At 40.0% G+C, this 16,163-nt stretch overlaps 1 protein-coding gene across 2 annotated transcripts in view; it reads left to right on the top strand.

Moving 5' to 3' along the window:
• Positions 1–16,163, top strand: part of LOC121955372 (MAM domain-containing glycosylphosphatidylinositol anchor protein 2) — a 252,880-nt gene that overhangs the window by 74,024 nt on the left and 162,693 nt on the right. For both annotated transcript variants that reach the window (XM_088089304.1, XM_088089303.1), the window contains exon 2: positions 4,687–4,826. In XM_088089304.1, coding sequence (XP_087945430.1) covers positions 4,687–4,826 — 140 coding nt within the window. The remainder of the gene's footprint in view (positions 1–4,686; positions 4,827–16,163) is intronic.

Below are 16,163 nucleotides of genomic sequence, written 5' to 3'. Positions count from 1 at the left end.
TTCACGCTTTGGGCCAAGCCATCTGAGCCGAGGTCTTTTGCTATTCAAGGATACATGAGAACATTATGGCGCTTATTATGTATGCTTAAAGAGAGGGTTATTTGCTTTTGTTGCTGTAAGCTTAGTCTGCATAAAGAACAAGTGTGTGTTTATGTGCAGCTATAGCGGTTGAAGATCATTAATTACGGGTGTTTCCCTACTTTCCTTCAGGACTGATAGTGCGCTGCAGAGATACTGGCTCATTGGAGTAAATGGCATTAGTACTTTGTTCGGCGAGTGCCCTGGGGCCTTGTTTCAGAGCCTTTTTTTGTTTCAAGTGGCAGTCTTGCGTGAAGCTCCCTTACACTGAGCCTATTTCTCAACCCCTTATCCCCCCCTATGGAATTCACCACCAGTGTATTCATCTCCAAATGGAGAGAGGGGAAGACGGCAAGCATGTAAGAGCGAGACAAGTCCAACAAGGCTTTATGAGTTAGCATCAGCACTCATCAATCCACGTAGCATTTAGACAGGCAGGACAGGCACGGCGGGGCATTAAGCTAACAAGCCGGGTGAGACAAACAGCATGGCTGCAAACAGGGAGGGACAAGTGGTAAACACGTGGCTAAGGATACACTGAGACTCACAACGCAGCGTTGGGGAGGAGTGTCGCCACGCTCATTAGCATCGCAGCCTAGATGGAGGCAGAGTCTGCTGCCGGGCTGCTGAGTCTGCCGAGAGAGGCCCGCACAGGAAGCTGCTCCTCCAACATGAAAGGCGCGCTACAGTCTGTAACTCCTTGTGATTTCTGCTTGATTTTTTTTTTCTTCTCTTCACCAATTTGTAGTCCTCCTCCTAATCATATCCCGTATCCGCTCTCTAAATCATCTCATCCCAAACCTCTTCACTAATCATGTAAGTTGGAGAGGAATAAATGCTTAACAGATGCTAGTATTGTCAGGGGTCGGTTACATGCAACTGTGCCTTCACAGCTCACTGGAACTGAGCGTTTTGAGCGTTTTACCTCGTTCCTCCCTCTGTATGTTGGTGTTTGGACTGACTGAAATGTCCATACTGTCTCACAAGGGTCAGCTAATATTGGATAGAAACACCAGTGCAGTAAGGACAGCTGTGGACAGATAGCTGTGGGTAGTTTGGAGGGTTTTTTTGCCCTGAACTTGTACTGCAATATGCATTTGCTGCTGAATAGTGATTTTAATTTGCCCTTATCACAGTTTTTGGCATTTTAATATCCCTAATTGAAACACATTAGAAATTATGTGCAAAAATGAATGTGCTAAATGAGGAGTCCTTTTCCAAAATGAGAGATCCACCAATTTTAATATGGACACCCACGCTCCTTATGGTCTAATGACAGCTGAGAATTTTTATGCCTCTGGGCTGGAAATAGCCATGGCTGGAGGCGTAATGTTTTAGGGTTGTCTGTCTGTCCTTCCCATTCTTGCAAACCCTATATCTCAAGTCCTGGGATGCTCAATATAATATTGTTTACAATAATACGGGTATAATTTTTAATGTAATAAGGAAAGTTCATATCATGCTAATGGCAATATTCCAAGTTGTTGCCATAATGAAGACATAGTATTTCCACTGAGAGCAAATTTGCTACCAGTTACTCTTTACAAACTAAAGAAATGACAGAGAATTTATATTTAGCTTTTAATCAAAATTTGAAAGCAAACTGTTATATTCATATTGGCATGTACAACTATAACAGTTTGTTGCAGTTGTATGTTCTTGAAATTAATATGAAAGTATTTTATGTTGTCCAATATTTTGTCATATCATCAAGAATATCATAAACACAAAAATACCCTAAAATATTGTGATGTATTTTGGGGCCACATAGTTCACTCCTACTCAAGACCACCTTGAGGGAACTTCTGTGAATGTGGCACAAACGTCCACTTGGACTTAACAGAGTAGAAAAGAATAAAGTAGAATGCCTTTATTGTCATTGTATCTTGAACATCAGTCTCACTCTTGTGAATGTGATATCTCAGGAAGGCCTTTAGGGAGTTTCCTCAAATTTGGCACAAACGTTCACTTCGACTCAAGGATGAACTGACTTTGGTGGTCGAAGGTCAAAAGTAAGGGTCGCTGTGGGCTTGCAAAACTTGTGAATTCCTACAGTAATTATGACAACATTTCAAACAAATGTCTAATAAGATAAAATGATGAAGTGATGACATTTTATATCCAAAACTTCACTGTGACATCATAGTGGTCTGCAGAAACACTTTTTTGGCCATTATTCATATTCGTCATATCTTAGGAACAGAAGGGGAGACATTTGGTCAGATATATTTGTGACACTAATCCTGGATATCCACTTTAAACTGTGCTGATTGTATAGCTCTTGTGTGCTCTCGGGGGAAGATGTGTGAAGCATTCGTGTTTTCACAGGATTTAAACTGTAACTGGTGTGTTTGTGGAGCCATGCAACCGTGACGTGGTAATTCTGATTTTAGGTTCATATTGAAATTTGTAAAATGATATCAAAATCACCTTCAAGACATTAGCTCCTAAGATGATAATGTTTTCAAGTCATGGCTGGATGTGTGTTTACATGTGCAGGATTTTATAATGGAACCCTTCTGGCAAATAATTACACTGAGTTGTAAATTCATTCTGTTATTTTCCCAAAGGGAGGAAGTGAGGAGGATAAGGAGAGGGAACGACTTGTTTTGCAGACTACCATTAATTGTTCACAGTTGGTCATCTACTTGACACTGCATCTGAATTATTGCTGCTTACACTGGGTAATTTGGTTAAGATGCAAATTGAGTGTCACTTTGAATCAAAGTGGAGTGCTAGTGATTGTTTTTTTTTTGTTTGTTTTTTTTGCTTTTTTCCAAAACTACCAAATCTGTTTACTCCAAATTGTAATTTTCTCTTCGGAAATTAAATCAGCATGGTGTGACTGGGGTCAAATTGCGTCGAACAAGGTCAGAGGGTCAAACATTGACTCAAAATGATAGAAATAAATCAAAAAAGAAACAATGGCTGCTGTTTTGACACCTCTAATAATAAGAACACTGCTTGTGTAGCATTGGGAAATGTAAATGTATCTCTGTTTAGGTGGATTTAGGACCAAATCTGTATGTCTGATCACATAAATCACACATTTTAGATATGTATTCTTAAACGTGAAGAGCATAAAGGCAAAGTCAGCATTTGTGATACTCAAGTTATATAGCTTCTGTCACATTTTACTGACCATGGCCTCGTTTTCAGTGCCATATATAAATCCTGTAACTCTAAAACAGCACAATCATGGCTAGAAGTAAGGACAACTCAAAAATGTCTTTTGTGCAGTATAACACTTTTTTATGTCCTAAGTCATAAAAAGGAAAATGAATGCAAGTTCAGTTTCTTGGATCATACATTTTATGATAATTGGAAAAAATTTTAAATCCTCATCTTACAACCTCTCGTCTTTTCCTGTCTGCTCGGTGTAAACAGCCCGTATGAAAGTTTGCTTTCATTCTTTATTCGTGAGTGTTGGTCTCAGCTGAGTCATGGTTTCCAGTTATGCTGAGAATTGCAGAATATAATGGGGATCTTTTTGTTTGTTTGTTTTTTACAGGATGTTGTTAGTGCATCTGGTGCAATTTAATTTTGGCAAATTTTTAAATGAGACATGTAGAATAAAGTGGTTTTGATGAACTACCACTACTGTAAATGTGTATTGTGAATTGTCATTTACTGTTTTTAAACAGTATCACAGTTAAAAGTAAAAAGGATGGACAACCCAATATTGACTCTCATTTGCTAAAGTTGCATTTTTTCTGGTGTTGTATCTGTGTCTGTCCTACATACTGTGTCCAAGAATGTCCTGAACACAGCAAAATAGTAAGAAAATAAGAAAATATGGGCAGAGGACAGCGCTTTTGCAGATGAAAACACCATTACGCACTTCTAGGTTGTATATTATGCCTTTATGAGCCAGTTGAAATGCTGGGGCATGCTCAGGTTGCATAGTGATGCAGTGTACTTACTGTACATTACTTTGTAGTGCAAACTAGTAGCATTTTTTTTCCGGTTCTTATTATGCTACCAATTTAAATACATGCACATATAATTACACTAAAAAATGTTGATTTTTTTCAGTGTTTTCATCTTAGGCAGTGCAAATCTAAAAAAAGAAACATTCATCATGTGCTTTAACTAATGCTTCCTACTGAAAAAATGCTACCTGATATATATATATATATATATATAAAGTTTTCCCAAGATTAAGAAAAAAGAAATGAAACCTTTCAACACCATTTTTTATACATTTTTTTTTAACACTTGGCAGCACGAGTTCTATCAATGCACATATCTGTGAAAGTGCTACTCTCACAAGTTACATCAAATAAAAGCAACATAGACAGTGAATCATTTTCCCAAAGTAGCTTCCCTCTACTTTGTATTTGATATACCAGCCCTGTTTAAAAAGCCCAAACAAAGTGAACGCTATATAAAAGTAAAATATGTCAATTCTTTTTTCCATTTTTTTTTCTTGTACAAATACTGCTCGTTGGTTGTGTGCAGTACAAACGATGCCACAATGCTTTGGAGGAGGCTTTTTTTTCCCAGTGAGACAACCTCTTAATCAATACACAATCTGTTGTGCTAAACTACTCATTCCTTCAACGCTGACCAGAATGCTAACTCGCTCTGTGCTTTTCCCCTCCGCAGCACCTCCGACTGTCCGCATTATACACTCAGGGCATGCCTGTAATGTTGAGGAGGAGAGACACACGGAGAGAGTCTACACCATCAGAGAGGGAGAGACCCTGGAGCTCACCTGTCTGGTGACGGGGCATCCTCGACCACAGGTAAGGAGCTCACTACGTCTCATAGCGGGGACAAAAATAGCCTCACAGGGGAATCACGGGACAAGATGCTAATTTTGTCTCTCCTCTCCTCACTCTCCTTCAGCAGCTTTCTTCTAATTCCTTATTAGCGCCATTGAGTGGCACACCACGTACCTCTGCACTAAACCAGCTTAAAAGTTTAATCCTTTAATTATTGATGGTTTAGGTTGCATTGTGCACCTGCATGTTGATAATGAAAGCTTGCGAGTCTAATGAGAGTGCAGAAACAAAACAGGCGAAACATCTGCCAGAACAACAGCGTAACAGCGAGTGAGAAGCAGGCCGCAGTGGAAAGGCTCTGGGTCATGTGAATGCACAGGGGTCCTCCACATCTGAGAAAGAGTTTTCCCCCAAACTCTTTTATTTACTGTTGTGATCTGAACTAATTAAAAAACCTTCCACTTTTTGTCTGAAGAAATTAGGCTGTTTAATTTGTTCTAGTTGCGCCTTCTGCACGCTCAGAAAAAAAGGTGTTAACTAGAAACAAAGGGTTTTTCATCTTGTCCCCATAGGAGAGGCCTCTCTGGTTCTTTTTAGGTCCTTTTATAAAAGTTCAGAGGGTTCTAAGTAGAACCCAATAGCAGGGGTTAAAGACTGATGCCCCGTTTACACATACATGGTTATTTTTAGAAACGGAGAAATATTCCTGCGTTTGCACCCTTTGTTTACACGCAAACGGAGAATTCGCCTCTGAAAACGATGCTTTTTAAAAACTCCGGCCAGGGTGGAGATCTTGGAAAACGCCGGTTGCCCGTTTGCGTGTAAACGGAGCAAAACGGAGAAAACGCAGGCAGTAGACGTCACAGTATGCGACAGAACTTGCACTCGCGTCAAAAGTGCGACCTATGTTTACATGTTGCTATGGTAACCATGGATCCCATTTTTCTGTAAACAAGAAAGAGGAAGTGACTCGTTGCTGTTGTTGCTATTTTCGGGATTCTGATTGGCTAACGTGGGCTTCAGCTTCTCGTTACACTGCCACCTACAGTTTTGGAATGTCCTGGCAGCAGACATACACGGGTTCGTTTTCTGAAAACGGATACGTGTGCACGGAATTATTTTTGAAAACGGAGAGGGTGAAATGTCCGTTTCTAAAAATAACCGTGTACGTGTAAACGGGGCATGAATCATGGTCATGATTGCAAACAACAAAATGGCAATTTAGTGTAGATATATGAAACTGGAAAACGTTTGTACTTCTGTTGTCATTTTCAGCCTTGACTGTAACTTTTAAAGATATAACGTTATATCTGACCTCTCTGACATTTCTGCTGTGATTATTTTATGTACTGTGTTTTTTTCTTTCTTTCTTTCTTTGCCAGTATCTTTGATGAACCTAATCCCCTGGCAGGGAAGCTAAGTAATGTGCAGCTATGGACAGGGGCAAGCAAAATGTATTTTAGCCACCTGAAAAGATTAATATCAGTTTAAGTATACACCATATTTGGAATATTTTCATGGCTTAACCTTACACACTAACCAAATGTAGACCAGCAACTCTTGTTCAACATAAGTACACGATTGACCTATAGCTAAGCCCCGCCCCCAAACACCATGAGCCAATCACATTTTGTGTAGCAACCAATGCACACGGACCTCCTGTTCATAGACGTCCATAGAAAAGCAACAGAAATGTTGATTTTCTCGCAGTTTTATTGAAATGTGTGCAGCTATAACTTAAAAAACGCAGTCAAACAATGTAATATAAGAACAGTGAATTTTATCTTGTTTCCTAAACCTCACATAGACAGAGCAAAGTGTCTCTTTTGGATTAATCAGTGTGGCATAAAAAAAAAGATAAACAAAAAAGGATGTCGACATATGTTCTAAGATAAAGCAACACAGTGTTAGCAAAAAGTCAGAAGTATATATAACCTCATACATTATGTCGGCAACATCATGCATAATGTCAATTCGCAGCAAACTTTGCTAGGTAACGTTACCTTAAGTTAGCTGATAGCGGCTAACGTTATGGTCAACTTCAGCTTCGTAACTTGAGCTCATCATGTCATCTGTTCAACTTAGTTTTAGTATTTTTGTTTTTTGATAATCCAACATCAGTGTTAAGTGTAGAAAAAGGTCGTAGTTACCTTAAACTTAACTGCTATAGCTTCTGTGTAAAATAAGGAGCTCCTGTCCCCAGTTTTCAGAACCAAATGTTCTTGAGTAGAGCTCTTATTTGTAACAATGTGCTTATTATGTTCTCATCCAAATCTTAGATGGAAGTAAATAAAAAAAACATATTTTAAAAAAAAGCTGATACAAGATCCCATCTCCTCGCGTAGATGAAATACCAACTAATTTGATGTACGCAGGTATAAATGTCAGCTCTGCCACAAACGGCCCAATCATCACATTTTGTTCTGGTATTAATCCGGGCAGGATTTGCACACACTAACCTTTCCAACATTTATCGAACGTTGCTTCCAATTTGTTTGATAACACAAACTGCGCAGAATTCGGCACTATCTCCGGACAGACCTGAGCTCATTTCCATTAATTAATATCATTCCCCTTTTGATCGATGGATGGGGCCATTAGTTTGTACACCTCCCCTCCGGACGCTGAAGCAGAAGAGCACATTGATTTTTATATTTCAATTGAAAAGGTGAGGCCTCTTAAATTAGCGAGAGGCTGAGGCGCACCGTTCATCTCCTCTAGTCGTCGGGGGGACAACTTCGCACTCATCATCTCTGTCTTTCCTCTTAATTAGAATTTCTGAAAAACAGAGCAGAGCGAGGGGAAGAGGGAGAGGAGAGTGGGAGATCAAAAGCTCTGCATGGCTGTGGCAGGAGAGGCAGGATCTCCTTTGAAACAGAGTCATTATGAGACTCACGCAGATCCCCTGGCACAGCGGGTCTCGGCTGTGTCTCCGCGGACTCTGGGATGTGTCAGCGCTGTCCCCCTCTGGTAGTGGCATGGGACCGGGGGCATGCGGCGCACACTCATTCCGAGCGCTTTCGGAAGCCGGCGAGGTTATCCGGGGTGGCGGTGGACCTACGGCTGGCTTTATGATGTTGGCGGAAAAAACACAAGGGTGTGCGACCTCGTCGGAAAAACACTCGCCAAGTTAATACGACAACAACAGCTCATCTTTTCATTGGAGTTAAATATTAATTCTCAGAACATGATTCTGAGTCTTTCTTAGCCCCAAAGTTCCCCAATTTTAATTGAGTTGAGTTTCTTCATCTTTCAAAAGCAAATGTGGGAAAAAAGTAATCAGTGCTCTTTGCAAAGGCTGGAGTGCACTAGTCTTGATTAATGACATGAGCACGGGTTTGGTTTTACGTTTGGTTGGGACAATTTTGGCAGACAGTATGAACAATTGTGTGTGTTTGTGTGTGTGTGTGTGTGTGTGTGTGTGTGTGTGGCTGTTCCATGTGCACAGGAACATATATTTGCTGAGGGGGCTTCACAATATAAATAAACAGTGGTGGATTAAGTGCCTGAAGGCCACACATTAGTAAAAGTACAGATTTCTTACTAAAAAATGACTTTGCTTATAGTTAAAAACACCTGTTAGAATCTTACTTCAACCCTTTGAAACCTAACGTCATATCACTTTTCTTGTGCTCCTTTCAAGATGCCTTTGACAAGTGTTGTTCACCTTGAAACCTGAGCAAATTGGTGTGATTTCTTTCAAAAACACAAGAAAACGTGCAATAAGGAACCTGGTAAAAAAAATGTTCCACAAATTGCAAGAAATTAACCAAAATTATTTTTTTAAAGCTAGGGAAAAACTATATAATTATTGTAATCACAATCAGTTATCAATTTTTTTTTTCATTTTTTATTACCTTGTATGTCTTTTTCAGTTTATTTTGTGTATTTTCTTTTTTGTGTTTTTGTATGTCATTCCATGTATTCCTTTTTTTGTTGCTCATTGCTTTTTTCCCATGTTTTTGACAGAAATCAACCCAAATTGCTCTGGTTTCGAGTTTCAAAGTGTCCGATATATGCAGTATTTAATTAACAACAGTAATTTAATGATATTTAATGTACGCAAATATTAAAAGTAAAAGCACAAGTAAATGTTGCTAATAAAAAAGACAGCGGTCAGAATTTTGAGAATTAGAAAGTTTACTTCTTTGTAACATACACCGCCTTAAAAGTGGAGCCTATAATACACTTGAAGTAAAAACAAGCTGTTTTTTGTTTTGTTTTTTACAACTTAAAGGATTTAAAGACCAAAACCCAGTTTTTATTTTCTTTTATAGTCAGTAACTAAGGTGCTTCTGGAAAATGAAGTGGAGTAAAAGTATACATTTGAGTTTAGGAAATGTATTGAAGTAAAAGTTGACAGAAATATGTGAACTTAAATTACTTTACACCACTGAATATAAACATGCCAGCATCACTATGTATGTGCATGTGCTTAAACAGGAGCTACAGCTCAGACAAACTTAAATCGGTTGTTGCATCAGCCCTTACTTCAAAGAGTCTGGTCTCCCTCGCCTTAGACACATTTCTCTATGGACTATATGTGCCAAAATTTCTAATATTTCATTTTGAATGGTGTCTGACATCCAGTTATCTCTTCACTGAAGCCACTCACATGCCTTGGGCACATCATATGTCTGTTTTCGTACTCCGCTCCATCATTACCTGCCATAAAACTCCATCCCGATGGATGTGCCCCCGCAGTCAAACTCTTCTAGCTTCCAAGGAATTTTGTGGATCTAAAAAGCATTTCCAAAACTGTCCTGGCAATTTTCAGGTCTCTCTCAGCCTGTTCTGCTGTTAATGCCATTGATTCGCTCCCGCTACGGTAAACCTCCACCCAACTTAGGCTGACTCTGACCCTTGCTCTTTGACCTAAGTGGTCAAAATGATGATCAGGTCAGAGTACAAGTAAAATGTAAGGAATTAATTAAATCTACAAGTTTTCAGCCTTATTTCAACATATACTTTCTGACAGCCAAATGCGGCTCAAAATTTAAAACTTTCAGATCACTCTTTAGTTTTGGTAAAATGGCCAACTGTTTACATAGTGTGTAAATAAGGATGCAAGAAGCACCCAAATTCCTGAAGAAGGCTGGACACCCGAAGATATAATTGTTTTTAAAGGCATCTTACCTTTTTTTTCCCCAAGATGAGTGATTTGGCTCCTTCCTGTTTTTTTCTAATGTTTTCCTTATTATTTGAAACTATGTCTACATCTATTATGATCATCCTACCTTCCCTACCTATCCCCTATATATATATTTATGAATATAAGCACAAGCATCAGGGCTGCCCCCTGAAAGTTGGAGGCTTGAATTATCAGTTGCAGACCTTCAGTCGACTGAGATTGCTTGAACTTTCTGTGCAGTGTACTCCTGGGGACGTTTTGGTCACCAGATTTTGCTGCCGAGTCAGTGCTCTTGACTTTTACACTACTCTTTGCAGCTGCAGACATGCTGCAGCAGCTCAGTGGGAGAAAGAGACGGCGTCATAAGGTGACTAAGTGGTGAGTTTGCAGCTCACAGCAAATTAAAACAATGCAGTTTCTGGCTTTTGTTGTTATTTAGTGTTGGCAAAAAATGTTGTTGTGCATTTGCGACCCGTTGTTAATACAGTAAGCTCGTTTGCTATAAGACACACGAGTCTGGTACAGCCCTAAAGAGAGTAACATAGCAACCACTTCATATTTGACACTGTTCAGTCATCTCAAAGGCAGTACCACTAATGCTTTGCTTAAGCTAGATGTCTTGTATAGCCTAAGGGTTGTCAAATTGTCAGGTCAAGGATCCCCCATATCTTGGTCTTTCACTTTTTATTACATTTTTTGCAGGAAACGCAGACATTAACAGTGACACCAAAATTAGGACGAAAAGAATTGGCTGGGGACACTTACATTGGTAGGGACATACCGTCCATACCCAAATCTACACCAGGGACGGTGGGAGTGTCTCCTTTTTGCTCTGATCACGTTGTTCAAAATGCCATGGTTCCTGTACATCTTTGATCTGAATTGGGTATATAAAATGTCAGGTTCGATGACTGGTAAAATATGTTGGGCTTTGCTTAAAACTCTGTAGGCCTGCCTTTAGAGCCGCCAATGATCTAAAATCTAAGCTTAATGAAAAATAGTTTCTTCTGTCTGTGGAATCATTTTCGATTTTGTTTTCTTTAACAGCTTCCATGCCAGCAGTAGCTTAAATCAAACTCTCCATCTGCACCTCAACATCACAGGGGGCCAAGTCACACTCTTCTGTCAGTGTGAATGGCTTCAATTAGTTCTGCATTAGCAAATCACAAAATTGCTTTTTTTTCATCATCACTGTCCAGATTTACGTCTCTTTCCTTTGGCTTTGAGCTGCTACCAGCTCCCATGGTGATACATAGACGGAGGGGTGTTGTGCCAAGTACAACATCAGCACCACAAAGGACCAACCACGGAGTAAATGGGGCCACGGTTGGCAATTTTGCCACCGTTTAATTCTTCTCATGTCCATCAATACGCACACTTCTTAAATTACACAGACGCCCCTCAGGCCTTCCCACTGATGGAGTCTCTGGATTGTATCCAACCAAGCAGCAGCTCCCTCACAGTGGGCCTCTCTGTCAGCCCCGTGCACATCCGCCCACTCACCTCAGAGGGGGGAAAAAAACGGCTTTCTAATAATAAAATCATACGTGCATCCACACACACTCATGGCAGCAGCAACACTTGTCTGCCTTCCCATTTAATTGTCAAATAAATATGTGTTCCTGTCAGTCACCAGCACACCGTATAATATGTGCTTTTTCCGCGGTGCCTCGTGGGTTTGACATTTCAAGGTGTTACTAAGGGCTGTGCAGGATGACTGCGACTGCTGGCATCAAGCAGGCTCGCGGGGCAGTAAAGTTAAATTGTCATAGATGTGTAGTGCAGAGGTCACTGGAAAGATTTGTGGAAGTTGGCTCTCTGAGGAGAAGGATAAAACAGAACATCTTAGTTGTGGCCAGCGCTTTTCAGCTCAGACTCTGTTTTTATCTCTGTGTAAAACTAAGGGTTTTTCTGTGGATTTGAAAAGTGCAGCCAGCAGGGGGCGACACCACTGGTTGTGAAAAGAAGTCCATTTCTGTTGAAGTCTTTAAGAAAACGACACTACTTCTCTCTTGACTTATTACCTCAGTAAACATTTTTTTAGCGAGTTTACGATCTCAACACTAGTTTCAAGTCTTCTTCAATACAGCATAATGTCATTTTTATCATTTCTCACTCTCAACACACGTCACATATCGCTGCTTGGTCAGTGAACTACTGAAGTCTACAGATCACGTTAGGTATCCTGACTGCATCTGTTGTTACCATCTGACACGCCATGTCAATTTACGCCTGTTAGATGCATTGTGTCTTTTCAAAATACACGTCTGTTTTTAAAGGAAAATTACACTTTCTGCAAGATAGATGTATACAGTCTTTTCAAAATATACATACAATGCCTGTAAAATACTTTACATTTACATTAATTTCCTCGTGCAAAAAAAAGCATCTGCTTAGTGTTGTAAAAAAACATTGTGGTTTGGCTCAACTGTCATACAGGAGGTGAACCCATTCGCCGCCCCTCCTGCGAAAGGTGGCTCTTAGTGTCAGTATCTTATGCCGAAATCACTGACCATGCAGCGTTGTTTGATGACTCAAGAATAAGAATGTGCTGTATGGAGAATTTCTTCCTCTCACGCAGGTGCAGAACGAACGTGCTAGCTGGACGCTGGCTGTGGTCTTTGCAGTACGTTCAAGTGCAACTTTTTGATCGAGACACAGACAATGAGCCAAAGCGAGAGTCGGCGTTTATCGTCTGTTGTTCTTTGATTTCGGTTTAGTGTGTCTGCGCCATTATAGATTAAAAGTGTAACTTGTTGATTGATTGATTCTCATCTCCACGTTGTCAAATACTGACACCTCGGGTTGATGGTTCGATCCAACTACAAAAGTGTAATTGATGACTTGGGAATGAGAACCATCTAGCAGCTTCTTTTTTCAAGCGTTACATACAGAATAATTGAATAGATGGGAAATTAATTCATCAGTTAATTGACATTGAAAACATGTGTTTGCAGCCCCACCTCTATCACATAAAAAGACTTAAAAATACCTTCCCTTTTTGTTCACCCTCTCTGTTTGAATCCACTCCCTGTCGAAAATGATAAGACACAAAACGTTTGAAAAAATTGTATTTGATGTTCAAGCTTTTCCCTTCTCTACAAGACTAAAATATCTATTCTTCCTTTCTCTCTCTCTCTCTATACCGTCTCCCTCCATCTACTGCTGAAATGATTATTCGATTAATCAATTGGTTGATGAACGTGAAGCTAATCTGCAGAAATTTTGATAACTGAGTCATTTATCAAGCAGAGTTGCTGAGCATCGGCCACTTACAGATTCTAAAATGTCAAAATGTGTTGCGTTCCTCTGCTTTAAATAAATACAAATTCAATATCAATTCAATTTGAAGATGTCACCGAAGGCTTCTGGAGACGTGAAGAGCATTCTCTCGAATTTCTTGACATTTTACAGGTGAACGGTTTTAACAATCAGTCAGATAAATTATCAATACTGAAAATTAATACAAGATTTAGCCTTGTCTACATTAAATATAAAGATAATAATTAACGCTTTTGCGTTGTCTTCATCGCTTCGTCTCAGTACCAGAACGCCACATACATACAGCTTTATCTGCTCATACTTTCATGGTCGCTGTCCTCCAGCTCAGTTCATTGTCTTTGATGCCGTGAACAGACATCAAAGAGTCCCTGATGATGAAGCCATCTGCCCCCGTCTCCCCTGCCCTGCCCTGGCCTCCATCCATTATGTCCACACTGCTTTGTTTGAGTATCAGGCTCCGATAGCCAGCAACACCACATCGCAAACACCTTTTTTTTTTTTTTTTTTTTGGTTTCAATTATTTGCGGGCCAGATTCGACTCACAGAGCCACGGGTCAGCGAGTACAAATAAGCTGACCTCGGGCCCTGGGACATTTCGCTTTATACAGACCAATTGGAGTATGTGATCTGTTTTGGATGCTCCCATGACAGTTAGCCTACAGTGCTGGTGTCTTTAGCAGATGGTGCTTTTTTGAATATGATTTAACTCTCTATTTTTGCACTGTTTGCCACACAAGCTGCAGCATCAGGAGGGGCTCTGTGTCAGAGCTTCCCCTTGAACTAAACCCTGTATAATGCACCCGCTGTCATTTACACTCAGCTGTCTTAGAAGTGACTCTAAAGGGATAGTTTTTACTTTTTGAAGTGAAGTGCTTATCCATGGTTAGTGTTTACCTACAGCAGATGTCAGGCAGCATGCCTCCAGTTTAGAGAGCTTGCTCTCAATCCAAAGTCATCAAATATGGCTGCTTGGTCAGTGATTTCTGCGTCATTGGAAAAAGCCATCCTTGCCAGACAGCTTCAGTTCATAATGCAGCAGAATGGCATTCATTTGAAACGCAGCTAGACAACAATAAAACTTAAGATATGAAAGGATACAAGACAATAGTATGCGATCAGTGCAATATGTTACAATATGTTATACAATACGATATGATAGGATACCATACAACACCATGTCATACCATACCATACCGTACGATAGGATACGAAACAGCACAATACAATACGGATGTTGTACTTTTGTTTGGAAAAAGACTTTATGCATCCTGTGAAAATGGGAGAGTGTAAATTGACACTACCAAGGACACCTATAGCGCGTCATATTTAGACGTCAAAAGTCCACTGAACATGTGGCGATATGCGACACGTTTAGAGTGAGAATATGTTGAAGCGATGTACTACTCAGGACAGAGCAGCAACAAATTGTTTTTTAGCCACCTAAAAACATCATTACCATCATTATCATCATTAACATCATTAGCCGGTTAAGTGTGTGCTACATTTAAAATATTTTGTACCTTTTGTCAAACCGTCCGTTCCAGCAGGAAAACTGTTAACAGTTCCCCATCTGTGCTGCTGTCAAAGCCACCAGACTCCATGAAGAAAAACAGTGATTTTACATCGCTGAACACTGGAGCTGCTGCTACTGCTGCTCCAATCAGTATGTTAATTTGTGCTATTGTGTGACTTTGGTGAATTCAAACTAACCCTTTTAGATACTAAAGTCAGACAGTAACACAAACAAAAAAAAACACTTAAGGCGGTGGTAGGCAGTGTTCAGTGATGTTAAATCACTGTTTTTATAAAGGGAGTCTGACTATAAGAAAGCTATTTATCGACTTCATTTTTCTGCTGGAAATCACAGTCTGTCATTAAGGTAAAGCAGTGAAAATATTCTGAATATAGCATACTGTTAAAGTGATAATGATTATTTTGGGTTGGACTTTTTTAGGTGGCTAAAATATGTTTTATTTGGCCCCCCATCCAAAGCAGCCTGTTGCATAGCTTCCATGTCGGACACCAGCTTGTTTCTCCAAACTGGGAGTGTGACGATTGTCATCTACTGATGTAATATTCTGTCTATAGATAAGTATGACATACAGCCCTATGTAAATAAAAAAAAAATCTGAACTAACCCTCTCTTTAATGGTAGCACTCAAACAGAGTTTGTGGTTCAACAACAAGGCAAGTAAGAGCTGATCTCATTTTTATGTTTGTCAGTGTGCCTTTGCTATTAGATTTCATGATTTTTCTTTTCAATTTCAATATCAAAGCTTCACTGTGCCATGTTTCATTTTGTCATCCAGTTTTTTTTTTACGGGGGCAAGCATTTTCTAATATAGACCTGTAGAGTCTTTGCACTCACAATTTGTGATTTCAGACCCCCTGTTGCTTCTTTTGATCGCTTGATTGTCATGCTCAGCCACACTTGGCTGCGCCACCGAGCGGCACAGACCGCCATCAGTGCCGAGAAAGAAAAGATGGCAAGCAATTAGAAACCAGTCTGTTGTCAGGGAGGGGGGGAAACGTCACAGCGGGCATTATGGGAGATTCACCGAAGACGCGTGCTCCGGCATATGATCCCTGCATAACAACAGACACTGGGCGCATTTTAATTAGCTCTTGCCGTGACATCGCAGCATGTGTGGTCTCAAACACTGCTGGGATTTTCAGTCGGATACTAATCTAGACGAGCTTCTTCCTCCCTTGTAAGCAAATGTTGATCTTTCTATTGGGATGTCTGATTTAAGAGGAAGTGGCGTTATTATTTTGTCAACGCTGCTTTTCCCTGTAGAGAGTGGTGTCATGCTTTTGATGCTTTTTTGAAAATATGCAAACTAACTTTTTTTAACTATGTGACACGAAAACCAGATCCCATTTATATTTCATGGTAATGTTTTATGGTCGTAAGGGCTGTGAGTCCGAGGCTTCAGCCCCAAAAT

This window comes from Plectropomus leopardus, chromosome 16 (genome assembly GCF_026936395.1).
Source record: "Plectropomus leopardus strain MGB_pleo_1.0 chromosome 16, ASM2693639v1, whole genome shotgun sequence".
In the NCBI taxonomy this organism is placed as follows: Eukaryota; Metazoa; Chordata; class Actinopteri; order Perciformes; family Serranidae; genus Plectropomus; species Plectropomus leopardus.
This window is presented reverse-complemented; position numbering and strand designations above follow the sequence as displayed.